At 54.4% G+C, this 27,935-nt stretch overlaps 1 protein-coding gene across 2 annotated transcripts in view; it reads left to right on the forward strand.

Annotated features, from left to right (window-relative positions):
- Nucleotides 1-17,512, forward strand: part of wdr74 (WD repeat domain 74) — an 80,663-nt gene extending 63,151 nt beyond the window's left edge. The window contains exons 4-11 of one of the 2 annotated variants that reach the window (XM_063039231.1): nucleotides 3,684-3,747; nucleotides 4,441-4,584; nucleotides 5,586-5,687; nucleotides 5,943-6,040; nucleotides 6,238-6,293; nucleotides 9,130-9,272; nucleotides 11,819-11,875; nucleotides 17,309-17,512. In XM_063039231.1, coding sequence (XP_062895301.1) covers nucleotides 3,684-3,747; nucleotides 4,441-4,584; nucleotides 5,586-5,687; nucleotides 5,943-6,040; nucleotides 6,238-6,293; nucleotides 9,130-9,272; nucleotides 11,819-11,875; nucleotides 17,309-17,473 — 829 coding nt within the window. In that variant the 3' untranslated portion in view covers nucleotides 17,474-17,512. The remainder of the gene's footprint in view (nucleotides 1-3,683; nucleotides 3,748-4,440; nucleotides 4,585-5,585; nucleotides 5,688-5,942; nucleotides 6,041-6,237; nucleotides 6,294-9,129; nucleotides 9,273-11,818; nucleotides 11,876-17,308) is intronic. The other variant, XM_063039232.1, reaches the window with a different exon arrangement.
- The last annotated feature ends 10,423 nt before the right edge of the window (nucleotides 17,513-27,935 follow it).

Here is a 27,935-nt window from a genome sequence, read left to right on the forward strand (position 1 = left end):
GTGAGGCTACTTGGAATACTGGGCTGAGCTCTGGTCGCCTCGTTAGAGGAGGCATGTGAAAGCTTCAGAGATGGTGCGGAGGATATTTGCCAGGACACTGCCTGGAGAGCTTGAATCATGAGGATAGATTGAGTGAACTTGGGCCTCTCTCTTTGGAGGATGAGAGGTGACGACAGAAATGTACAAGATGATCTGAGACACAGATGGAGTGGACAGCCAGAGACTATTCTCAGGGCAGAAATGGCTAATACAAGGGATTGGAGGAAAGTATAGGGGGGCATCAGAGGTAGGTTTGTTACACGGAGAGTGGTGGGTGTGTGGAACGTCCTGCCAGGGGTGGTGTAGAGACAGATACATTAGGGACATTTAAGGTGATCGGGGGTAAGTGGTGGGTGTGTGGAACGTCCTGCCAGGGGTGGGGGTAGAGACAGATACATTAGGGACATTTAAGGTGATCGGGGGTAAGTGGTGGGTGTGTGGGACGTCCTGCCAGGGGTGGTGTAGAGGCAGATACATTAGGGACATTTAAGGTGATGGGAGGTAAGTGGTGGGTGTGTGGAACGTCCTGCCAGGGGTGGGGGTAGAGACAGATACATTAGGGACATTTAAGGTGATCGGAGGTAAGTGTTGGGTGTGTGTGACGTCCTGCCAGGGGTGGTGTAGAGACAGATACTTTAGGGACATTTAAGTGACTTTTAGATGGGTGCATGGGTCATAGAAAAATGGAGGGTTTGTGAGAGGGAAAGGTTAGATTGATTTTAGAGTAGTTTAAAAGGTCTACCCTACATTGTGGGCTGAAGGGCCTGTACTGTTCTGTGCTCTGTTACAGAGGAAATCATCACCCATGCCATCCAGACAGATCAGTCCATACACAAGTACATTGAGGTAGAAAAAAGAAAAACCAAATGCACAGTATATCCTCAGTGGCCACTGAATGTGTGTTTGTGCTCGTCTGCACACCACTGTTGTAACGTGTGGTTATTTGAGTTACTGTCAGCTTGAACCAGTCTGGCCATTCTCCTCTGACCTCTCTCATTAACAAGGTGTTTTCACCCACAGAACTGCTGCTCACTGGATGTTTTTATTTTTCACACCATTCTCCGTAAAGTCTAGAGACTGTTGTGTGTGAAGATCCCAGGAGATCAGCAGTTTCTGAGATACTCAAACCACCCCGTCTGGCACCAACAATCATTCCACTGTCAAAGTCACTGAGATCACATTTCTTCCCCATTCTGATGTTTGGTCTGAACAACAGCTGAACCTTTTGACCGTGTCAGCATGCTGTTATGCATTGAATTGCTGCCGCATGATTGGCTGATTAGATATTTCCATCAACGAGCCGGTGTACAGGTGTACCTGATAAGTGGTCATTTAGGCGGTTGTAGTCTTTCCACAGCCATGATAGTTCTTGGCATATTTTTCTATAGAATGATTGGTTTGCCATTGCCGCCTTCTGGGCAGTGTCTTTACAAGACGGGTGACCCCAGCCATTATCAATACTCTATAGAGATTGTCTGCCTGGTGTCAGTGGTCACATAACCAGGACTTGTGATCTGTACTGGCTGCTCATACGACCATCCACCACCTGATCCCACGGCTTCACGTCACCCTGATCGGGGGCTAAGCAGGTGCTGCACCTTGCCCAAGGGTGACCTGCAGGCCAAGGGAGGTAAGGAGCACCTCACACCTCGTTTGGCAGAGACGTATCCCCACCCTGCCACCCATTGGAGCATAGAACAGTAAAAGACAAGAACAGGCCCTTTGGCCCCGCAGTGTAGTGTTGAACCAACACAGAAGGTAATTAACTGGCCAACTGCATTGTAGATGCGTCATATTCTGCATGGAGGCTGGTGACCCGTGGTGTGCCTCAGGGATCTGTTCTAGGACACCTACTCTCCATGATTTTTATAAATGACCTAGATGAGGAAGTGGAGGGATGGGTTAGTAAATTTGCTGATGACACAAAGGTTGGGGGTGTTGTGGATAGTGTGGAGGGCTGTCAGAGGTTACAACGGGACATCGATAGGATGCAAAACTGGGCTGAGAAGTGGCAGATGGAGTTCAACCCAGATAAGTGTGAGGTGGTTCATTTTGGTCGGTCAAACATGATGGCTGAATATAGCACTAATGGTAAGACTCTTGGCAGTGTGGAGGATCAGAGGGGTCTTGGGGTCCGAGTCCATAGGACAGTCAAAGCTGCTACGCACGTTAACTGTGGTTAAGAAGGCATGAGATTGAGTTTAGGAGCCGAGAGGTAAAGTTACAGCTATATAGGACCCTGGTCAGACCCCACTTGGAGTACTGTGCTCAGTTCTGGTCACCTCACTACAGGAAGGATGTGGAAACCATAGAAAGGGTGCAGAGGAGATTTACAAGAATGTTGCCTGGATTGGGGAGCACGCCTTATGAGAATAGGTTGAGTGAACTCAGCCTTTTTTCTTTGGAGCGACGGGGATGAGAGGTGACCTGATAGAGGTGTATAAGATGCTGAGAGGCATTGATCGTGTGGATAGTCAGAGGCTTTTCCCCAGGGCTGAAATGGCTAACACGAGAGGGCACAGTTTTAAGGTGCTTGGAAGTAGGTACAGAGGAGATGTCAGGGGTTAGTTTTTTACGCAGAGAGTGGTGAGTGCGTGGAATGGGCTGCCGGCGGCCGTGGTGGAGGCGGAAATGATAGGGTCTTTTCAGAGACTCCTGGATGACTACATGGAGCTTAGAAAAATAGAGGGCTGTGGGCAAGCCGAGGTAGTTCTAAGGTAAGGACATGTTTAGCACAGCTTTGTGGACTGAAGGGCCTGTATTGTGCTGTAGGTTTTCTATGTTTCTAATTCCATCTTGCTAATGTCTCGGTACATAATGTCCATATCCATGTGTCTGTCTCAGAGCCCCTTTAATACCCCTATTGTATCTGCCTCCGCTACCACCCCTGGTAACATGTTCAAGGCACCTACCACTTCCTGTGAAAAAGAACAAAGCAACTTGCTCCCTCTCACCTTAATTGCACACAGTCTGGGGATCAGACACAATCTGATGTGAAGAAGAGGAGGAATTCTATATTCATGCAGTACTGTGCAAAATTCTGAGGCACATATATTTGCTGGGGTGACTAAGACTTTTGCACAGTCCTGTGTTTGTCAGTGTGGAGCGGAGAGCGAGTTTGTGAATCTGGCGGGAGCAAAGGATGTGGGGAATGGTGAGGGTGGAGGGCTGCGGGAGGGGTGAGGGACAGGGGGCAGAGAGGGAGTGTCGGGATGCGGGTGGCACAAATGCAGACACACCCAGCATCTTTCATGTTCCCGACTCCAGAAAGCCACGAGTGTCCTCGAGGCTGAGATGAGTGGGTTTGCGGACGCTGGCGAGTTGTGGGGAACGGGAGGGCCACGATCTCAGTGAAGGGCAGGGCAGGTGCAAGGGGCCAGCGTGACTGCAGTCACAAGTGGAGTCTGAAACGACAGGAGGTAACTAGGCCACTCTGCCCATCCAGACTGCTCCGCCATTCAGTCATGGCAGCGTAACGAGGGGAGGGAAGGCGGGAGTGATGGTATTTTTGCACTGGGGATGGGTATTGGGCTGAAGGGTCTGTTGTTACAAGAGGCAAGTGTGACCTCTCATCTCCCCGAGCCTGCCTTTCTCAGTGTGACCCTCCGCGATGTCTGTAACAGTCACCTTTGTCCTTTCTGCAGCTCCCTTATCACCTGCGTGGAGTCGGGACTTCTGAAAGTTTGGCAAGAAGGGTCGACCGATCATGTAAGGATGGTTTGGGGGTGGTGGGGGGTGGTATTGATAGCCTAAAGAAGGGACCCGTGAGAGAGGGAACGCTGCCTCACGTCACCAGGGACCGCTAGTTTCCATTCCAACCCTGGCACTGTCTGTGTGGAGTTTGCACGTTCCCCCAAAGGCCTCATGGTCTCCCCCCCCAACCCCAGAGTGTTCCGGGTTCATCCCATGCTGCGGGGATCAGTGGGTTAATTGCCCTGAGTGCGTGACTGAGGGTAAAAATCTGGGAGGGATTGTGGGGACAGAGGATTACAGAGGCGATTGGTGAGGGAGACAGGATAGAACTGCGACTTGATAGGACTGAATGGCCTTCCCTGTTATAGGAATCCGGGAGCTGGGAGGGGGCCGCGGGGCAGGGGAGCGGGTGATTTTGGGAGGGGCGGGGGTCTGTCGGTGTCCCGATGAGTGAGGTGTTGGAGAGGCTGTGTCTGGGATATTGGAGACAGTGGGGTCCAGAGGGGGTAATCGTCACCAAATCAGGTGGGCAGGAGGCAGGGTCAGTCGGGGGGTGGGGGGTGTAGTGTTCAGGAATCTGGAGCAGATCAGTGGAGAGGTGTCCGCGAACAGAGGACGATGAATTGGGGGAGTTTGGTGGGGGAGTAATGTGTGAACGGGCTTGGTGTGTGCGCAGGGGAGCTCACGTGCATCGTTTTCGCCCTGCAGACCGAGATGCAGGTGGGTGCCAGAGTCTGCCGGATGCGGCAGAACCCGGAGAGGAGGGAGCACGTGGCCACCGGAGGCAAGGAGAACGAGCTGAGAGTCTGGGACCTGCAGAGGCCACAAGAGACTGTGTTCACGGCGAAGAATGTAAGCCCCCGGGGTCATCACACCCCCCTGTCCCCACTCGCCCCAGTCCCCTCTCCTGTCTGCCCCCCTGTCCCCTCTCCCGTCTGCCCCCCCCCGGTCCCCTCTCCTGTCTGCCCCCCCCCGGTCCCCTCTCCTGTCTGCCCCCCCCCCCCCGGCCCCTGTCCGGTCCCTCTCCTGTCTGTCCCCCCGGTCCCCTCTCCTGTCTGTCCCCCCGGTCCCCTCTCCTGTCTGCCCCCCCGTCCCCTCTCCTGTCTGCCCCCCTCCGGTCCCCTCTCCTGTCTGCCCCCCCCAGTCCCCTCTCCTGTCTGCCCCCTCCCCCGGCCCCTGTCCGGTCCCTCTCCTGTCTGTCCCCCCAGTCCCTCTCCTGTCTGTCCCCCCAGTCCCTCTCCTGTCTGTCCCCCCAGTCCCTTGCCCGTCTGCCCCCTGCAGTCCCCTCTCCTGTCTGCCCCCCCCAGTCTCTCTCCCGTCTGCCCCTCCCCCGGGTCCCCTCTCCCGTCTGACCCCCCCCCCCCGGTCCCCTCTCCTGTCTGACCCCCCACGGTCCCCTCTCCTGTCTGCCCCCCCCGGCCCCTGTCCGGTCCCTCTCCTGTCTGTCCCCCCAGTCCCTCTCCCGTCTGTCCCCCCAGTCCCTCTCCCGTCTGTCCCCCCAGTCCCTCTCCCGTCTGTCCCCCCGTCCCTCGCCCGTCTGCCCCCCCCGTCCCTCGCCCGTCTGCCCCCTCCGGTCCCCTCGCCCGTCTGCCCCCTCCGGTCCCCTCGCCCGTCTGCCCCCTCCGGTCCCCTCTCCCGTCTGCCCACTTGCTCCCCCCCGTCCCCTCTCCCGTCTGCCCACCTGCCCCCCCCGGTCCCCTCTCCCGTCTGCCCCCCGTCTCCTCTCTCGTCTGCCCACCCCCACCCGGCCCCTGTCCCCTTCATATATTTTCTCTCCGCCCACCCCTCTCCGATCCTTTCTTCCTCCTTACCCCAGGTCGGTCCGTTTGACGCTGTCTCCTGCTCTATTGAAGGTACGTAATGACTGGTTGGATCTCCGCGTTCCGGTTTGGGTGAGGGACGTACACTTCATCCCAGCTTCCGACAAACTTGTCACCTGTACAGGACACAGCCAGGTGAGTGCTGACTCATCCCTGACCCTGAACTCTCACCAAACGGCCGCATGGTTCACCTCAGAAACTCATATCAAATTCTGGATGACCAGACTGTGGAATCGTGCACATTGTGTGGGAACGATGTTCCCTCTGGGAAGTGCTCAGCCCTGAACTTGGTGATTGATTGTTACACAGTGACAGACCCGTCCCCACCGGTACCCCATCCTGTTTGAACAGAATATCTATTCCGTCAGCAGTGACGTTTTGTGCCCACAGGTCCGTGTCTACGACCCCAGTGCTCAGCGCCGACCTGTTCTGGAGATGACGTATGGCGAGGTTCCATTAACCGCTCTCTCACTGACGTCTGATGCCAAGTGAGTCGGTGCCGTGTTCTTTGCACCTCTCCTTCCTCTGGGAAGGTTTGGTGAGATGATGTACAACGTTCAATCCAATTGTCTGTGTATCACACCCCCCCCAGCCATTTCTTTATCCCTCCCACGCCCTCTATTGCTCTCTCTGCCTCACTGGGACGTCTGTGTCGCTGACGCCATTGTGTTTCTTGCCCCTGCAGTTCAGTCGTTGTGGGTAACACCCATGGGCATCTGGCTGTCCTGGACCTCCGGAAAGGTAGGTGCTGTCTTCTGCGTCCCAGGGGCCTGCCTGAATGACCCCCCCTGACCCCTCTGCCGCGCCCCCCGACCCCTCTGCCGCCCCCCCGACCCCTCTGCCGCCCCCCCGACCCCTCTGCCGCCCCCCCGACCCCTCTGCCGCCCCCCCCGACTCCTCGCCCCCCCGACCCCTCTGCCGCGCCCCCGACCCCTCTGCCGCGCCCCCGACCCCTCTGCCGCGCCCCCGACCCCTCTGCGGCCCCCCGACCCCTCTGCCGCCCCCCCCGACTCCTCGCCCCCCCCGACCCCTCGGCTGCCCCCCCTGCCAACCTGGGCGCAGACTCTTCGGCCTGCCGTGGTGATCAGAGCCTGACACTCCATCTCTCCCCTCCCCTCCTGGATTCGGCTGTTCACTCTGGGCTGCCGGAGGGTCCGCGGTCGTCACAGGGAAGTGTTCAGGTTTCCTGCACCTGAACGACAAGCTCCCGTCGGTAGAAACAGACCAGCCCGCCCGCTGGTGCCTGCCCCACACTTTCCCAGAACAGAAGTGTTCTCCCTGCAGGTCTCGAGCCGAGATGCCGACAATTCCTCCCCCTCACAGATGCTGCTCGACCCACTGAGTTCCAGCAGACTGCCCCCTGCCCCTCATTCCAGTTCCTGCAGTCCTTTCTGTCTTGGGAAGTATATCACTGCAGTTCAGTGACCTTCCATCCCGGGATTCCAGAGGGGCAGAGGTGAAGCCCTTCGGGAGGGCAAACGAGAGGACTCCCGTGGAGACCAGCAGAACAGGGGGATCTGGGAATACAGGTCCAGAGTTCCTCGAAAATGGTGTCACACGTAGACAGGGTCAGAAGGAAAGCTTTTGGCACATTGGCCTTCATAAATCAAAGTATGGAGTACAGGAGATGGGATGTTAACTTGAAGTTGTATAAGATGTCGGTGAGGTCTGATTTGGAGTATTGTGTGTGCAGTTTTGGTCACCGACCCACAGGAAAGCTGTAAACAAGGCTGAAAGAGTACAGAGAAAGTTTACAAGGACGTTGCCTGGTCTGGATGACTTCGGTTGCAGGGAAATATTTAATAGCTTAGCAATTTATTTCTTGGATTGCAGAAGATTTGATAGAGATATACAAAATTATGAGGGGTATAGACAGGGTAAATGCAAGCAGGCTTTTTCCACTGAGGTTGGGTGGGACTGCCACAAGAAGTCATGGGTTGAGGGTGAAAGGTGGAAAGTTTAAGGGAACTTGGGTGGGAACTACCTTCAATTTAAGGTTAGGTGAGGGTGTGGAAAGAGGTACCAGTGGAAGTAGAAGATGCAGGTTGGAGTTCAATATCTAAGCGGAATTTGGACAGGTATATCCATGGCAGGGGTGTGGAGGGCTATGGTCCGGGTGAGGTCGGTGGGACTAAGCAGAGTTCAACACGGAGAGATGGGCCAAAAGGCCTATTTCTGTACAGAAATGTTCCAGGCCTCCGTACCCCTGACACTGCGCCTTCCCAATATCCAGACTGTCCAACCCTGTCAGAAATGAAGAAAGATTCAGTCAAACCTGCTGTCAGTCTCCAAAATGATCAAGGAATCAGGCATCCTCCATTCAGACCTCGTCCACATCAAAACCACGTCCAGCCAATCTGATAGATCTTCTCAATGGCTGGCCTATCATTCATAGTCATAGTCATACTTTATTGATCCCGGGGGAAACTGGTTTTCTTTACAGTAGCACCATAAATAGTTAAATAGTAATATGTAAATTATGCCAGGAAATAAGTCCAGACCAGCCTATTGGTTCAGGGTGTCTGACCCTCCAAGGGAGGAGTTGTAAAGTTTGATGGCCACAGGCAGGAATGACTTCCTATGACGCTCTGTGTTGCATCTCGGTGGAATGAGTCTCTGGCTGAATGTAGTCCTGTGCCCACCCAGTACATTATGTAGTGGATGGGAGACATTGTCCAAGATGGCATGCAACTTGGAAAGCATCCTCTTTTCAGACACTACCGTCAGAGAGTCCAGTTCCATCCCCACAACATCACTGGCCTTACGAATGAGTTTGTTGATTCTGTTGGTGTCTGTTACCCCCAACCTGCCGGCCCAGCATATGCTTTAGGAAACTGTCCACAGTATCCCAGGTGTAGAGAGACCAGAACTGTCCACAGTATCCCAGGTGTAGAGAGACCAGAACTGTCCACATTATTCCAGGTGTAGAGAGACCAGAACTGTACACAATATCCCAGGTGTAGAGAGACCAGAACTGTCCACAATATCCCAGGTGTAGAGAGACCAGAACTGTCCACAATATCCCAGGTGTAGAGAGACCAGAACTGTACACAATATCCCAGGTGTAGAGAGACCAGAACTGTCCACAATATCCCAGGTGTAGAGAGACCAGAACTGTCCACAATATCCCAGGTGTAGAGAGACCAGAACTGTCCACAATATCCCAGGTGTAGAGAGACCAGAACTGTCCACAATATCCCAGGTGTAGAGAGACCAGAACTGTCCACAGTATCCCAGGTGTAGAGAGACCAGAACTGTCCACAGTATCCCAGGTGTAGAGAGACCAGAACTGTCCACAGTATCCCAGGTGTAGAGAGACCAGAACTGTCCACAGTATCCCAGGTGTAGAGAGACCAGAACTGTCCACAATATCCCAGGTGTAGAGAGACCAGAACTGTCCACAATATCCCAGGTCTAGAGAGACCAGAACTGTCCACGGTATCCCAGGTGTAGAGAGACCAGAATAAGGGGTTCAGGAGGCTGGTTGAGATCCAGTGTGCCGTGCGTGAGCCTGCTCTCGTCGATGAAGGTGTTGGCGAGTGTTGGGGCTGTGATGATCCTCTCTCTGTCTCCTCAGGGCGGCTGCTGCGGTGTTTGAAAGGGCAGGCGGGCAGCGTGCGCAGCGTCCAGTGTCACCCGTCCTTGCCTCTCGTGGCGTCCTGCGGGCTCGACCGCTTCTTGCGGGTGCACAATGTGGTCGACAGGAAACTGCTGCACAAGGTGAGAAACCACACTCTTCCCCAGAGAGACCCAGCCCCATCAACACCATCAGAAACATACACGGTCGGGATAGGTCTGATCAGAGACACTCCTCACCATCAGAAACGTACAGTGCAGGAGACCGGTCTGATCAGAGACCCTCACTGTCATAAACATACACTATGGGAGACCGGTCTGATCAGAGACCCTCACTGTCATAAACATACACTATGGGAGACCGGTCTGATCAGAGACCCTCACTGTCATAAACATACACTATGGGAGACCGGTCTGATCAGAGACCCTCACTGTCATAAACATACACTCTGGGAGACCGGTCTGATCAGAGACCCTCACTGTCATAAACATACACTATGGGAGACCGGTCTGATCAGAGACCCTCACTGTCATAAACATACAGTATGGGAGACCGGTCTGATCAGAGACCCTCACTGTCATAAATGTACACTATGGGAGACCGGTCTGATCAGAGACCCTCACTGTCATAAACATACACTATGGGAGACCGGTCTGATCAGAGACCCTCACTGTCATAAACATACAGTATGGGAGACCGGTCTGATCAGAGACCCTCACTGTCATAAATGTACACTATGGGAGACCGGTCTGATCAGAGACCCTCACTGTCATAAACATACACTATGGGAGACCGGTCTGATCAGAGACCCTCACTGTCATAAACATACACTATGGGAGACCGGTCTGATCAGAGACCCTCACTGTCATAAACACAGTATGGGAGACCGGTCTGATCAGAGACCCTCACTGTCATAAATGTACACTATGGGAGACCGGTCTGATCAGAGACCCTCACTGTCATAAACATACACTATGGGAGACCGGTCTGATCAGAGACCCTCACTGTCATAAACATACACTATGGGAGACCGGTCTGATCAGAGACCCTCACTGTCATAAACATACAGTATGGGAGACCGGTCTGATCAGAGACCCTCACTGTCATAAATGTACACTATGGGAGACCGGTCTGATCAGAGACCCTCACTGTCATAAACATACAGTATGGGAGACCGGTCTGATCAGAGACCCTCACTGTCATAAACATACACTATGGGAGACCGGTCTGATCAGAGACCCTCACTGTCATAAACATACACTATGGGAGACCGGTCTGATCAGAGACCCTCACTGTCATAAACATACAGTATGGGAGACCGGTCTGATCAGAGACCCTCACTGTCATAAATGTACACTATGGGAGACCGGTCTGATCAGAGACCCTCACTGTCATAAACATACACTATGGGAGACCGGTCTGATCAGAGACCCTCACTGTCATAAACATACACTATGGGAGACCGGTCTGATCAGAGACCCTCACTGTCATAAACATACAGTATGGGAGACCGGTCTGATCAGAGACCCTCACTGTCATAAATGTACACTATGGGAGACCGGTCTGATCAGAGACCCTCACTGTCATAAACATACACTATGGGAGACCGGTCTGATCAGAGACCCTCACTGTCATAAATGTACACTATGGGAGACCGGTCTGATCAGAGACCCTCACTGTCATAAACATACACTATGGGAGACCGGTCTGATCAGAGACCCTCACTGTCATAAACATACACTATGGGAGACCGGTCTGATCAGAGACCCTCACTGTCATAAACATACACTATGGGAGACCGGTCTGATCAGAGACCCTCACTGTCATAAATGTACACTATGGGAGACCGGTCTGATCAGAGACCCTCACTGTCATAAACATACACTATGGGAGACCGGTCTGATCAGAGACCCTCACTGTCATAAACATACACTATGGGAGACCGGTCTGATCAGAGACCCTCACTGTCATAAACATACAGTATGGGAGACCGGTCTGATCAGAGACCCTCACTGTCATAAACATACACTATGGGAGACCGGTCTGATCTGAGACCCTCACTGTCATAAACATACACTATGGGAGACCGGTCTGATCAGAGACCCTCACTGTCATAAACTGTCATACACTATGGGAGACCGGTCTGATCAGAGACCCTCACTGTCATAAACATACACTATGGGAGACCGGTCTGATCAGAGACCCTCACTGTCATAAACATACACTATGGGAGACCGGTCTGATCAGAGACCCTCACTGTCATAAACATACACTATGGGAGACCGGTCTGATCAGAGACCCTCACTGTCATAAACATACACTATGGGAGACCGGTCTGATCAGAGACCCTCACTGTCATAAACATACACTATGGGAGACCGGTCTGATCAGAGACCCTCACTGTCATAAATGTACACTATGGGAGACCTGCCCTGTTACAGTAAGTATACGCTGCAGTAGTCTCACTCCATCGGAGACCCCCCCGAAACAGAAATACCTTGGCGGATTTGCTCCCCATCAGAAACTCTTCCACACCCAACATCATAGACCCCGGACTAGACCAACTGGAATCCCGTTTGCCATAATGTGGGATATCCTTTTCCAAGCCCTCCTGAACTCCTGACGCCCCCTTATCCGCCCCCGCCCCGATAACCGTCACCACTCACTCCTTCTCTAATTCCATTTTCAGGTTTATTTGAAGTCTCGGCTCAATTGCCTTCTGTTCTCAAGTCGGGACAACTGGGAGGTGAGTGCCCAGTCTGGGGCAACTGAGCTTTTGTGACCAGTCTGGGGCAACTGGGATTTGGCGACCAGTCCGGGGCAACTGGGATTTAGCGACCAGTCCGGGGTAACTGCGATTTAGTGACCAGTCCGGGGTGACTGGGATTTAGTGACCAGTCCGGGGTGACTGGGATTTAGCGACCAGTCCAGGGTGTCTGGGATTTAGCGACCAGTCCGTGGCAACTGGGATTTAGTGACCGGTCCGTGGCAACTGGGATTTAGTGACCGGTCCGGGGTAACTGCGATTTAGCGACCAGTCCGTGGCAACTGGGATTTAGTGACCGGTCCGTGGCAACTGGGATTTAGTGACCGGTCCGGGGTAACTGCGATTTAGTGACCGGTCCGGGGTAACTGGGATTAGCTGACCTGTCCGGGGTAACTGGGATTTAGCGACCAGTCCGGGGTAACTGGGATTAGCTGACCTGTCCGGGGTGTGTGGGAGGTCTGTGTCCAAGCTGGTGGGAGGTGGGTGTGGTGTAGGGCGGAGAGTTCGTGGGGATTCCCGGCTCCGTCAAGCATAGATTAAGTGAGCTGAGACAGCCTCCCGGTCTGTGCTCCCTCCCCACTGACCCTCCCTCAGTACCACCTCTGCCCGAGTGGCAGAACAGTCGGATGTGAGCCTTGCCCACGTCCCACTGGAGCCACATGGAGGGGAAGCTTACCATCCCTCCTGCCAGGACTCCCAGAATGGCCGGAACCGTTCCTGGAACCGGCTGCCCTCCTGCAGCCGGCTGTTGAAATGCCAGTCTGTGTGGGCTGGGCATTCATCTCCAGCTGGCGGTCCGGGCACACAACCGGCCACATCAATGCGGCCAAACCTGGGAGATGTGGACCCCGGAGATAGAGAGCTGGTCGATCCACGAGCCCCCATCCCTTCTGCGCCTCCGTGAGAAAGCTCAGCGGTCAGGGTGAGGACTCCACCAGACATTGACCATGTCCGATGACACGACCAGGTCCCGATGCTCGGCTGCCCTGAGGGCCAGTGCGACCCCTCTCCTCGAGGGTGCAGTTGAAATCGCCGCCCATGGTACGCACTCGCTGCCATCTGTCGACTCCAGCACTGCGGACACCTCTCGGAAGAGGGCCGCCTGCATCGGGCCAGGCTCAGGGGCGTACATGGAGCAGGAAGGGGAATAGGGCCGAGTCAGGGAGATGGGGTGGACGTGAGAGAAAATTCCCAGCTGCACAGGGCCCAGCACCGGCTCCAGCTACATAAAACCCTCCCCACCTTTATCCCCCAACTCAGGGCCAAAACTACACCCCTCGGTGACTTCAAATACAACAGAGTTCTCCTGTTCAGAGCCGCTGCTGCAGCAATGCCCTCACGGCCTCCGACAGTCTCTGCCACGGCCTTTAGGGTGCCATTCCTACAGACTGAAGAAGGCACGGTACACTGCACAGCGGTCTTTAATTTGAACGGGTGGCCCTCTGCGTTGGCTGCCGCTCCTGAGCCGGACTTGGACTGGGCCATCGTGGAGCCCCACCCAGCCACGGCGCAGTTCGAATTCAAAAAGTTCAAACAGTACCACTGGGGGTGAGCAGGGTGGGGACGGAGTCTACAGCCAGCAGAACACCAGCAAACAGTCAAAAAGACAGTTCAGAAACGAGACAGGACGGGAGGGGAGAAGTGGACGGGCAGCAAAGTCCGTTCGGTGTTCCTCAGCAGTCGCGAGGAGATGAAACTTTTCCCCAGCCGGTCCATTGCACCAAACTCCGATTCACCCAGACGCCCTGAGTTGGTGATCCAAACGGGAGACGTTTCGCATTGTTAGAAACTAAATAAATCCGGCCCCAATCCCAGCAGAGCCAGGCTCAAACCGTGGCAATCCACCGGCCACATCTCTGCTCAGCACCGAGAGACACAGACCCACAGTGACCCTCCCTCAGTACCACCCCTCCCAGAGTGTGACCCTCCCTCAGTACCACCCCCCCCACAGTGTGACCCTCCCTCAGTACCACCCCTCCCACAGTGTCACCCTCCCTCAGTACCACCCCCCCCACAGTGTGACCCTCCCTCAGTACCACCCCCTCCCAGTGTGACCCTCCCTCAGTACCACCCCCCCACAGTGTGACCCTCCCTCAGTACCACCCCTCCCACAGTGTGACCCTCCCTCGGTACCACCCCTCCCACAGTGTGACCCTCACTCGGTACCTCCCCTCCCACAGTGTGACCCTCCCTCGGTACCACCCCTCCCACAGTGTGACCCTCCTTCGGTACCTCCCCTCCCACAGTGTGACCCTCCCTCGGTACTGCCCCTCCCACAGTGTGACCCTCCCTCGGTACCACCCCTCCCACAGTGTGACCCTCCCTCGGTACCACCCCACACAGTGTGACCCTCCCTCGGTACCACCCCTCCCACAGTGTGACCCTCCCTCGGTACCGCCCCTCCCACAGTGTGACCCTCCCTCAGTACCTCCCCTCCCACAGTGTGACTCTCCCTCGGTACCACCCCTCCCACAGTGTGACCCTCCCTCAGTACCACCCCTCCCACAGTGTGACCCTCCCTCAGTACCACCCCTCCCACAGTGTGACCCTCCCTCAGTACCACCCCTCCCACAGTGTGACCCTCCCTCAGTACCACCCCTCCCACAGTGTGACCCTCCCTTGGTACCTCCCCTCCCACAGTGGGACCCTCCCTCGGTACCTCCCCTCCCACAGTGGGACCCTCCCTCGGTACCGCCCCTCCCACAGTGTGACCCTCCCTCGGTACCCCCCCTCCCACAGTGTGACCCTCCCTCGGTACCGCCCCTCCCACAGTGTGACCCTCCCTTGGTACCTCCCCTCCCACAGTGTGACCCTCCCTCGGTACCACCCCACACAGTGTGACCCTCCCTCAGTACCTCCCCTCCCACAGTGTGACTCTCCCTCGGTACCACCCCTCCCACAGTGTGACTCTCCCTCAGTACCACCCTCCCACAGTGTGACTCTCCCTCGGTACCTCCCCTCCCACAGTGTGACCCTCCCTCGGTACCACCCCACACAGTGTGACCCTCCCTCAGTACCTCCCCTCCCACAGTGTGACTCTCCCTCGGTACCACCCCTCCCACAGTGTGACTCTCCCTCAGTACCACCCTCCCACAGTGTGACTCTCCCTCGGTACCACCCCTCCCACAGTGTGACCCTCCCTCAGTACCACCCCTCCCACAGTGTGACCCTCCCTCGGTACCACCCCTCCCACAGTGTGACCCTCCCTCGGTACCACCCCACACAGTGTGACCCTCCCTCAGTACCACCCCTCCCACAGTGTGACCCTCCCTCAGTACCACTCCTCCCACAGTGTGACCCTCCCTCGGTACCACCCCTCCCACAGTGTGACCCTCCCTCAGTACCACCCCTCCCACAGTGTGACCCTCCCTCAGTACCACCCCTCCCACAGTGTGACCCTCCCTCAGTACCAACCCTCCCACAGTGTGACCCTCCCTCAGTACCACCCACCCCCACAGTGTGACCCTCCCTCGGTACCACCCCTCCCACAGTGTGACCCTCCCTCGGTACCGCCCCTCCCACAGTGTGACCCTCCCTCGGTACCTCCCCTCCCACAGTGTGACCCTCCCTCAAGACCACCCCTCCCAGGGGCCAGGGTTCCCTCCACACCACACTGAGAGTTCTTTCCCAAGGTTTGCTGTCACTTCTCAGTGGTGAGGGGAAGCTGAACGCTTGCACACAGGAGGCAGATTCTGCTCTCATTGGGGTCAAATTGGGACAAGAGTCCGGTCTGCTTGTCAATCAGGTCTCAAGATGTTATTTTCTGTGAAGATGAGTGGAAGGGCTGTTGGAAAGATTAACAACCAAACCCTGTCATTGTAGTTCAGGGAACTGTTCAAGAGGAGTCAAAGAAGAGAAATTTCATTGTTGTTTGGTATTAGATTGGGTGTCAGGGTGGAGCTGCATCTCTACCAAACGAGGTGTGAGGTGCTCCTCCCCTCCGCTGGCCTGCAGGTCACCCTTGGGCAAGGTGTAGCACCTGCTTAGCCCCCGATCAGGGTCACGTGAAGCTGTGGGATCAGGTGGTGGATGGTCGTATGAGCAGCCGGTGCAGATCACAAGTCCTGGTTATGAGAGCACTGACGCCAGGCAGACAATCTCTGAAGAGTATTGATGATGGCTGGGGTCACCCGTCTTGTAAAGACACTGCCCAGAAGATGACAATGGCAAACCACTTGTGTAGAAAAATTTACCCAGAACAGTCAGGGTCATGAGAGCACGATCGCCCATATCATAACGACACGGCACATAACGATGATGTCATACGACACGGCACATAACGAACGATAGTCTGGGGAATAGACATAATTATCTGTCACAAAGATCGAGTGTCCCAAAGGCTGTGTGTTCTGCCTGCTACCCGGGGTTGGGTAATCTCACCTGACCTGCAGAGCACCTTACCGTGGGAGCGGATTGATCCAGTTGTCTGAGCCATGTGGCTACCAGTGATGTAGAAAGAGGGTCCAGTGGGGTATTTGTGTAGCTGGGGATTAAATTAAAAGGCAGAACCAGGAAGATAGTTGTCAGTGGGTCTGCACACACACAAAGTGCTGGAGGAACTCAGGTCAGGCAGCGTCTGTGGAGGGGAATAAAGAGTTGATGGTTTGAACCGAGTTCCTTCATCAGAACTTCTGGAAGATGTTGAGAGCCAGAGCGGTGGAGGACGCGTGGATACAGCAGCCAGAACGAAGAACGACCTCCTCTCTGCTTGGTGTGCGGGTTTGATTCAGCCTGAGGTGACACAGACAGTCCGCACTCCGCTGCAGAGAAGCACAGACTGTGCTGTGATGATGAACAAGCTCGGGGTGGGGGGAATCACTTTCCAGATGCCTCACCTCACCTCTCTTACGACACCCGGAGCTTTTGAGACCCTGCACACACAGCCTTGGCCATCGTAATGCTCACTGTGAATCTCTTCTCCCTCTTCACAGAGTCACAGAAAAGTACAGTGCAGAAACAGGCCCTTCGGCTCATCTAGTCTGTGCTGAAACATTTAACCTGCCAACTCCCATCGACCTGCGCCAGGACCATAGCCCTCCATAACCCTACCATCCATGTACCTATTCAAACTTCTCTTCAGCTTTGGAATTGATCTTGAGTGTACTTGTACTGGCAGCTCGTTCCACACTCTCACCAGCCTCTGAGTGAAGAAGTTTCCCCTCATGGTCCCCTTAAACATTTCACCTTTCACCCCCAACCCATGACCTCAGTAGAAAAAAGCCTGCTTGCGTTTACCCGATCTATACCCCTCATAATTTTGTATACCTCTGTCAAATCTCCTCTCAATCTTCTCCGTTCCAAGGAATACAGTCCTACCCTATTCAATCTTTCCCTATAAACTCAGGTCTGCCAGTCCAGGCGATACCTCTGTACTCCTTCAACCTTGTTTACATCTCGATCGTTTGCGTTTAGCAGGAGGACGTGGAGCCAGGGGTGGATGCAGACGTGAAGGAGGAGGAGGTTGACGAGATCTGGGACTCCATGGTAACCGTGGGCAGCCGGGCCCCTCCGAAGCGGAAGGCGGAGCAGCCGCGGCAGGTGAAGCAGAAGAAGGCAGGCCGCGATTCCCAGGTGTAATCCGGAGGAGTGGGAACGCTGTATAAAATGGGTTCTTGTGTCGTATATCAGTGCGTGTTCTTTCGTCTGTTGTCTCTCACTCCCCCCACCATCGCAACACACCGCGCTGGGTTGGGATTGGCCTCCAACTGTCGGGGTGTGTGAGGGGCTGCGTTCCTCCCCTCCCTCACGCCCCACCCCACATCCTCCGCCCTCTGTCAGAATGCTCGAGGGCTGCGGATCACTGCCAGGCACACTCACGTAATTCAGAGTGCACCCGGGAAGCCGCCCGCACACACACGTGTAAATGTGCACGTGCACACACAAGCTACATTATGTGCACATTCATAAGTGCACTACACATACTTAGCATGTAAATACACACGCCACATGTATGTATACCCAGCATACTGGCATTCCTACACAAGCTACATGTATGTACATTCCCACACAACATACACACGTGTACACGTTCGTATATACCCACACGGGCAGGAGCTTGGCTGTCCTGCAGCGAGTGACTTGACTTGCCTCGGGACGCTGAGGTGCTTCCACGGGAGGGGCTGTTTGGCTGATGCGTATGTAGTACGGACAGAGTGTGAAGGGGAAGACCCAGGGAGAATGAGAGAGTGTTGCTCTCTGCTCGGCCCGTTATCTTGGAAAGCCTACTCTCAAGGACGAAGGGCCTTTCGTGCCGAAAAATTCTGGCCCACTGTTCCTCACACTGGGTCCATTAGTTTCACAAGCAACGTACATAAAATGCTGGAGGAGTTTGGCAGGAGAGGAATAAAGAGCCAACGTTTCAGGCCGAACCCCCTCATCAGGGGAACTCTTTGTCTCTCTCCATAGGCGCTGTCTGACCCGCTGAGTTCCTCCAGCATTTTGTGTGTGTTACCTGTCTACGTTGACTCTCGCAGTACTTCCAGCTGGCTCGGGAAAGGGGACAACAAAATCGTGGTCCTTGGTCATTCTCTCTTCTCCCCACTCCTGTCGGAGAGAGGCTGACCCACAGCAAATGCTGGAGGAACTCAGCAGGCCAGCCAGTGTCCATGAGGACTGGGCGTTTTGGGCCAAGACCCTTCTTCAGCACTGGAAAGGCAGGAGGGAGAAATCAGAATTCAGCCGTGGAGAGGAGTGAACAGTCAGCCGTTCACTCTGAGGCCTGTCTTCAGCACTGGAAAGGCAGGAGGGGAGAGGGGGTGGAGCACAGGCTCGTGGTTGATGAGTGAATCGAGGTGAGGTGAAGGGAGAGGAAGGTAGGAGGGTGGATGAATGATGTGAGAGGCTGGAAGGAGAAGCAAAGAGCTGAAGATGATAGAATGTGCTCAGAGAGGAGGAGGGGGGACAACCAGAGGGTGGTAGGCAGGGTAAGAGGGGTAAGAGGTTAGGGGCCACGGGGATAAGGAAGAGTAAAAGTGGGGGGAGAGGGGAGTGGGTGCCAGCAGCTGCTACTCATGCCATCAGGTTGGAGGTGACCCACGTTAGAATATGAGGTTTCTCTGCGCCTGGCCTCAATGTGGCAGCACCTGGGTAGACGTGTCAGTGTGACAATGGGAAGACGAATTCAGATATCTGCCTACCTGCAAATCTTGCCTGTTGCGGGCGACAGAGTGAAGGTGCTTGACGACGAAGCAGCCCTCCAAACCCTGTCGGTCGGGTCTCTTTCGCACTGGAGGTAATCGGTGACCCTGACTGGTACCCGTGTGAACTGGAAGGACTGAGTGAGGCTGGGAGAGGAGGTGGAGGGGCAGATGTAGCTCGTAGCACGGTGGCAGGTGGAGGGCGTTTGGGGCGAGGGCAGAGGAGTCGTGGAGGGAGAGTGAAAGGAGAGGGGAGGAAGTACCTGGTGGTGGGATCACGCTGGCGATGGCCAACGGTGCGAGGAATTTGTTGGATCTGGGAGTTTATGGGGTAGTGGGGAACCCTATCCTTGCCACATTGGGGTGAGTTACTGTGTGTTCAAAGTAAATTTATTATCAAAGTACTTTATGTCACCATATACAACCCTGAGATTCCTTTTCCTGTGGGCATACTCTGTAAATCCCTATCAGAATCACTGAAAGACCACACCAACTAGCTGTCTAACCAGCGTCAGCTTTTATATCACCAACATATGTCGTGAAATTTGTTCTTTTTTGGCAGCAGTACACTTCAATACACAAACTAAATTGCAGTAAATACATATATATATATATATATAAAATTAAATAAGTAATGCAATAAGAGAGAAAAAAGCAGTGAGGTACTGTTCATGGGTTCAATGTCCATTCAGAAATCTGACGGCAGAGGGGAAGAAGCTGTTCCTGAATCGTTGAGTGTGTGTCTTCAGGCTCCTGTACCTCCTCCCTGATGGTAGCAATGAGAAGTGTGCCTATCCTGCATGATGGGAGTCCTTCATGATGGATGCCCCCTTTTTGAGGCATCGCTCCTTGAAGACGTCCTGGATGCTGGGGAGGCCGGTGCCCATGATGGAGCTGACTGAGTTTACAACCAGAATGCAAAAGACAACAAACTGCAAATACAAAAAAGAAAATGTAGTAACTATTGAGATCATGAGATGAAGGGTCGATTGGTTGTGGGAACAGTTCAGAACTGGTGTTGCAGTTGCAGGGAAAATGCAGTGCAGGGCGACAGATAAGAACAGGGCCCACAGCACGTTCGCTTGAGAGACCCCTCACCACGCAAAGATCTGTTCCAGAGTCCGATAACCGGGGAAGCAGCCACCCTTGAGCCTGGCGGCAATGTGCTCTCAGGCTTTTGCCCAACAAGCGGGGGCAGAGGAGAGAAGGAGAGGGGTGGGAGGGGGACCTTGATTATGTTGACGGATTTCCTGGGGCAGCGGTAAGTGTAGACAGAGTCCTCGGGGGAGGAGGCTGCTTTCCGTGATGGACTGGTATCCACCACCTTTTGTAGGGTTTTCCATTCAAGAGCGTTGATGTTTCCAAACCAGGCTGATGCAGCCAGTCAATATACTCCCCACCACACACCTATGGTAGTTAGTCAAAGTTTTAGATATCACGACAAAATCTCCGCGACCTCCTAAGGAATTACAGGCACTGCCGTACTTCCTTTGCAATTGCAGTTACGTACTGGGCCCAGGTCAGGTCCTGCGGAACACCCAGGAATTCAAAGTCGCTGACCCCTTCCACCTCTGATCCTGCAATGAGTACCGGCTCATGGACCTCTGGTTTCCCTCTCCTGAAGTCCACAATCAGCTCCTTGGTCTTGCTGACATTGAGTGAGAGGATGTCTTGGCACCACTCAGGCAGATTTTCTATCTCCCCCTACACGCTGGTCCGTCTCCACCTTTGAAAGCAGTGAGAGGCACTGTGTCTGGTCTTTGCACTGCCTGGGATTAACCCAGATCACTTGATTGAGACTCAAACTGCAGATGTTGGAATCTGGAGCAACACACGTTAGAACACTCTTCGGCCCACCATGTTGTGCCTATTTTAACCTACTCCAAGATCAACCTCGGAGTAAATTTAGTGTCAAAGCACATACACTGCCCTGAGATCCATCTTCTTGCGGGCATTCACAGAACAATAGAATCAATGAAGCACTTTACACAAACACTGACAATAACAGTGATAATTTTATTTATGGAGCACTTTGATCTCGAGCAGGATTATAAAACGAAAACGATTCTGTGGTGTACTCTGGTTGCAGAGCTTGAAAAAGAAGTAGGAGAACTTTAACATCAATTCTACAAGATACAGGAAGCCAATGCAAAGTATCTAGGACGGGACTGGTACGCTCCCTCACCCTGGTTTTAGTTAAAACTCTAGCAGCGGTGTTCTGAATGAGTTGAAGTTTGTCAACAGCTTGCTTTGGGAGGCCAGTAAAAAGTGCACTGCAGTAATCTAGTCTTTGATGTAAGGGCGTGAATTCGTTTTCCAGCATCATTATGTCACAGGTTCCCTAAGCCTGTTATCTTTACCTTTTATTCTGACAGGAACACACAATCGCTGTACTCTCCAAATGTCACTTTTAAAGGTCTCCCACTTACCAAGTACACCTTTGCTAGAAAACACCATGCCCCAATCCACACTTGCCAGATCCTTTCTGATACCATTAAAATTGGCCTTTCTCCAATTTAGAATCTCAACCCAGGCCCATCTTTTTGCATATTTACTTAGAAACTAATGACATTGTGGTGACTGGTTGCAAAATGCTCCCCTATACAAACTTCCATCACCTGTCCTGCCTCGTTCCCTAATAGCCAATGAAGTATCGCACTCCTTCTCTTTCTGATTAATGAAACTTTCTGAACACATTTGACAAACTCTATCCCATCTAGTCCTTTTACAGTATGGGAGTCCCTGTCAATATATGGAAGGTTAAGATTACCTTATGTTTCTTTCAACCATCGGCAATCTCTAGAAATTTAATTCCTCCGACTATTTGGTGATCTGTAAAATAGCCCAATTAACGAGGTCATATCTTTCTTATTCTTCAGTTCCAGCCATAACAGCTCACTGACCTGTCCTGACTGAGCACTACCGTGACCTTGTCCCCGACAAGCATCTTCTTCAATCCCTCCCACTCTGTCGTGTCTAAAACAACAGAACCCCACAACACTGAGCTGTCAGTCCTGTCCCTCCTGCAGCCAATCTCACTAACGGCTACAGTATCATAATTCCATGCCCTGAGCTCCTTCCATACTTCTTGCATTGAAACATCTGCAGTTCTGGGTGATATGTCGCACCCCGCTGAACCTTTTGATTCCTGACTTTGAAAGTAGGCTTACCAACACCTGTCTCCACAACCTCTCCACTATCTGGTCTGGCACCCTGGTTCCTATCCTATGTGAACCTAGTTTAATCCCACCCCCCCCCCCGCCCATTCAGCATTAGCAAACCTTTCCGCTGGATATTCGTCCCCCTCCAGTCCAAGTGCAAACCGTCCCTTCTCTACAGATGTGGGCACGTGGCCAAGTGGTTAAGGCATTCGTCTAGTGATCTGAAGGTCGCTAGTTCGAGCCTCAGCTGTGGCAGCGTGTTTGTGTCCTTGAGCAAGGCACTTAACCACACATTGCTCTAGTGTCTGTGTGAGGAGTGGTGCCCACATAGACTTCCAATCTGCGCCTTGTAAGGCATGAAAATGACTGAAGCAGGCCTCTCATGGTCTGAGTCGACATTCCCCCCTCTATACAGATCCCACCTACTCTGGGAGAGAGCCCAATGATCCAAAAATCTTATGTCCTCCCTCCTACACCAACTCCTTGGCCATGTGTTAAACAACAATATTCCTAGTTCTGGCCTCACTAACACATGGCACGGTTAACAATCCTGAGATTACAGTCCTGGAGGTCCTGCCATTTAACTTAGTGCCTAACTCCCTGTGTCGAACCTCGTCATTGGCACCTTCGGGGACCATGACCTCTGGCTGCTCACCCTCCCACTTTAAAAAGCTGACGAACCCTGACCCTGGCACCCAGGAGGCAACATACCATCCGGGAATCTCGTTCGCACCCACAGCGCCTCCTGTCCATTCCCCTAACTAACGAATCCCCCGTCACCACAGCTCGCCTCTCCCCACTTCCCTTCTGACCTGGACGCGGTCTGAAAGAAGCTGCAGCCTATGGTCTCCCCTCTCTCCCCACACCCTCATTCTTCGCTTCATCACATCTCCCCTCCGCCTCCGTTCTCTCTCTCCCCCGCTCTCTTACCTTCTCATAGAACATAGAACAGTACAGCACAGTACAGGCCACAGGGTGCCGACCCTGAAACCCTGCCCCACCTCAAATTCCTCCATATACCTGTCTAGTAGTTTCTTAAATTTCACTAGTGTATCTGCCTCCACCACTGACTCAGGCAGTGCATTCCACGCACCAGCCACTCAAACACATCTCTCCCTCCCTCCCTCCTCTCTCTGCCCCCACCGCCGTTCCCTTGTTACGTCCCCCGCCCTTGCCCCGTCACAAGCGGCGAACGGGGAGGGCGCTTTTTACGCGCAGCCTCCGCTGCGGGCCGGACCGGGAATGGGCTGCGGGGCGTCTAAGAAAAACTTGCCTGTCGAGGCTCCAGGTCGGTGCTCCCACGAACCGGTGCCGCGCCCTCCCTCCCCGTCCCGTCCCGTCCCGAAGTCGCTCCCGCCCCTCCCGGTCCGGCTGCCGAGACCCCGAAACCCCAGGGCAGAACGACCCCCAAACTGAGTGGTGACCCTCACCCTATGGTACCGGGACCCCGCCCGTGACACACTCCCCAAACTGCAGTGACGACCCCGCACCCCTTCCCCCTGTGAACCCCGAGATCTCAGCTTCTCCCCAAACCACAGTGAACCCCAAACCTGAGCACTCATCGTCCCTGTTCAGAGACGGGCTCCCACAAAGTGCCGTGACCCCCCCCAACACTACAGATCAAAGTCACCCCAGAAGCTGCCTACAACCAGCACCCCGAATCTGTGGAGTGAACCATTTAAATTCGTGTCTGCACAGCAACCACAAATCTGTAACACAGCATCACTCTGAAATCCGAACCCCCAGATTGTGGTCTCACACTGAACCCCCAGACTCGCTGTCCGGACACTAAAGACTGCCCCCTCCCCAGGGATAACGAGATTAGCGCCATTGGTCACTTGTCCATTGAAACTGAGAGCGAAATATATCGTTTGTGTCAACGACCCTGAGTCTGTCCTGGGGGCAGCCCACAAGCGTCTCCACACTTCCCAGCATGCCCACAACTCCCCAACCTTAACCGCAGGGCCTTGGAATGTGGGAGGAAACCGGGGCATCCGGAGGGAAACCACTCCTCATAGGCAGCAGAGAGATACAGTCCTGTGCAAAAGTCTCAGCGCGTATGTATAGTTCTGGTGTCCAAGACTTTCGCACAGGACTGTAGTAATTTTATGCATTGCACTGTACTGCTGCCACAAAACACATTTCATGACATGTGAGTGATGATAAACCTGATTCTGATCTGGGTCTCTGTTGTGGACTGAGAGTGGGAAGGGGGCAGGGAGAGGGGAATCGTGGTTGGGAAAAGGGGAAGGGAGAGGGGAGCACCAGGGAGACATTCTGTAATGATCAATAAACCAATTGTTCGGAATCAAATGACCTTGCCTGGTGTCTCAGGGCTGGGTGTGTCTGCACCCCTCCCAGACACTCCTTCTCTGTCACCTGTCCCTCACCCCTCCCACGGCGCCCCACCCTCACCATCCCCAACATCCTTTGTTCCCACCAGATTTACAAACTCACTCTCCGCTCCACGTTGACAAATACGGGACTGTACAGCAATATATCTGTGCCTGTGTTTTGCACTGTTCAGTACAATATGTCCAGCACGGTATTACTGCCACAATAGAACATATTTCAGAGATAATGACCCTAATCCCGAGTTTAATGAACGGAAACGGAAGAGCAAAAATATCATTCTCAGGAGGAGAGGTATCGGGGAGGGTCTGGGGGAGGGGTCCCAGCTGAGGTCCAGCTGTTCCCTTTTAGATGGGAGGGAATCAAGTTTACTCTCTCCAAGTTTGCTGAGTGTTGGCCGTCAGGAGGATGGGGACAGGGGGTTACAATCGACAGGTGAGGACGTGGCAGATGGCATTTAATACGAGGCCATCCACGTTAATAACCAGCTGGAGGCTGGATGGAGATAAGAGGAACAGCCCTCACCTTCTGCCGGGACAGTCCCCGACATAACGGCATCAGCAGTGAATTCTCAAACATCCAGTAACCTTTCCCTCTCTCTGTTACACCCCACTCCCCCCGATCCACCTGGCCCCCAACACCCTATTTCACCACCCTCATAATCTCACCTCTGTCTCTCACCCACACCAGCCCTCCCCTCCCCTCCCCAGCACCCTCCCTTTAATCCAAACTCCAACTCCGCCCCCCCAATCAGATTCCACTCTCTCAAAGGTGGGCAAACTCTCTTTGCAGTGAGTTTGAAAAGAGAGGGAGGGGTGAGAGAGAGAGGAGGCAGGAGTGATGAGAGGGAGGAGGAGTTGGGAGAAAAGGAGAGAGGGAAGGGAAAGAGAAAGGGAGGAAAATTTGTAGGGGGGCTTTCAGAGAGCAGAGAGATGTAATAGAGAGAGGGGAATAATAGAGTGACAGAGAGCTGAAAGAACTGGATGAGAGGTGACAATGCAGTTGTATAAAATTATGAGGCATAGACCCGTCCCTATTCCCACTCTCCCCTCCTCTGTCCGTCCATCACTCCCCCTCACCTGATCCACCCGTCACCTCCCAGTCTCTGTCACTATTCCCACTCTCCCCTCCTCCGTCTGTCCATCACTCCCCCTCACCTGATCCACCCGTCACCTCCCAGTCTCTGTCACTATTCCCACTCTCCCCTCCTCCGTCTGTCCATCACTCCCCCTCACCTGATCCACCCGTCACCTCCCAGTCTCTGTCACTATTCCCACTCTCCCCTCCTCCGTCTGTCCATCACTCCCCCTCACCTGATCCACCCGTCACCTCCCAGTCTCTGTCACTATTCCCACTCTCCCCTCCTCCGTCTGTCCATCACTCCCCCTCACCTGATCCACCCGTCACCTCCCAGTCTCTGTCACTATTCCCACTCTCCCCTCCTCCGTCTGTCCATCACTCCCCCTCACCTGATCCACCCGTCACCTCCCAGTCTCTGTCACTATTCCCACTCTCCCCTCCTCCGTCTGTCCATCACTCCCCCTCACCTGATCCACCCATCACCTCCCAGTCTCTGTCACTATTCCCACTCTCCCCTCCTCCGTCTGTCCATCACTCCCCCTCACCTGATCCACCCGTCACCTCCCAGTCTCTGTCACTATTCCCACTCTCCCCTCCTCCGTCTGTCCATCACTCCCCCTCACCTGATCCACCCGTCACCTCCCAGTCTCTGTCACTATTCCCACTCTCCCCTCCTCCGTCTGTCCATCACTCCCCCTCACCTGATCCACCCGTCACCTCCCAGTCTCTGTCACTATTCCCACTCTCCCCTCCTCCGTCTGTCCATCACTCCCCCTCACCTGATCCACCCATCACTTCCCAGTCTCTGTCACTATTCCCACTCTCCCCTCCTCCGTCTGTCCATCACTCCCCCTCACCTGATCCACCCGTCACCTCCCAGTCTCTGTCACTATTCCCACTCTCCCCTCCTCCATCTGTCCATCACTCCCCCTCACCTCATCCACCCGTCACCTCCCAGTCTCTGTCACTATTCCCACTCTCCCCTCCTCCGTCTGTCCATCACTCCCCCTCACCTGATCCACCCGTCACCTCCCAGTCTCTGTCACTATTCCCACTCTCCCCTCCTCCGTCTGTCCATCACTCCCCCTCACCTGATCCACCCGTCACCTCCCAGTCTCTGTCACTATTCCCACTCTCCCCTCCTCCGTCTGTCCATCACTCCCCCTCACCTGATCCACCCGTCACCTCCCAGTCTCTGTCACTATTCCCACTCTCCCCTCCTCCGTCTGTCCATCACTCCCCCTCACCTGGATCCACCCGTCACCTCCCAGTCTCTGTCACTATTCCCACTCTCCCCTCCTCCGTCTGTCCATCACTCCCCCTCACCTGATCCACCCGTCACCTCCCAGTCTCTGTCACTATTCCCACTCTCCCCTCCTCCGTCTGTCCATCACTCCCCCTCACCTGATCCACCCGTCACCTCCCAGTCTCTGTCACTATTCCCACTCTCCCCTCCTCCGTCTGTCCATCACTCCCCCTCACCTGATCCACCCGTCACCTCCCAGTCTCTGTCACTATTCCACTCACCCCTCCTCCTTCTGTCCATCACTCCCCCTCACCTGATCCACCCGTCACCTCCCAGTCTCTGTCACTATTCCCACTCTCCCCTCCTCCGTCTGTCCATCACTCCCCCTCACCTGGATCCACCCGTCACCTCCCAGTCTCTGTCACTATTCCCACTCTCCCCTCCTCCGTCTGTCCATCACTCCCCCTCACCTGATCCACCCATCACCTCCCAGTCTCTGTCACTATTCCCACTCTCCCCTCCTCCGTCTGTCCATCACTCCCCCTCACCTGGATCCACCCGTCACCTCCCAGTCTCTGTCACTATTCCCACTCTCCCCTCCTTCGTCTTTCCATCACTCCCCCTCACCTGGATCCACCCGTCACCTCCCAGTCTCTGTCACTATTCCCACTCTCCCCTCCTCCGTCTGTCCATCACTCCCCCTCACCTGATCCACCCGTCACCTCCCAGTCTCTGTCACTATTCCCACTCTCCCCTCCTCCGTCTGTCCATCACTCCCCCTCACCTGATCCACCCGTCACCTCCCAGTCTCTGTCACTATTCTCACTCTCCCCTCCTCCGTCTGTCCATCACTCCCCCTCACCTGGATCCACCCGTCACCTCCCAGTCTCTGTCACTATTCCCACTCTCCCCTCCTCCGTCTGTCCATCACTCCCCCTCACCTGATCCACCCGTCACCTCCCAGTCTCTGTCACTATTCCCACTCTCCCCTCCTCCGTCTGTCCATCACTCCCCCTCACCTGGATCCACCCGTCACCTCCCAGTCTCTGTCACTATTCCCACTC

The sequence above is a fragment of the Mobula hypostoma genome (assembly GCF_963921235.1).
Source record: "Mobula hypostoma chromosome 30 unlocalized genomic scaffold, sMobHyp1.1 SUPER_30_unloc_7, whole genome shotgun sequence".
Taxonomy (NCBI): Eukaryota; Metazoa; Chordata; class Chondrichthyes; order Myliobatiformes; family Myliobatidae; genus Mobula; species Mobula hypostoma.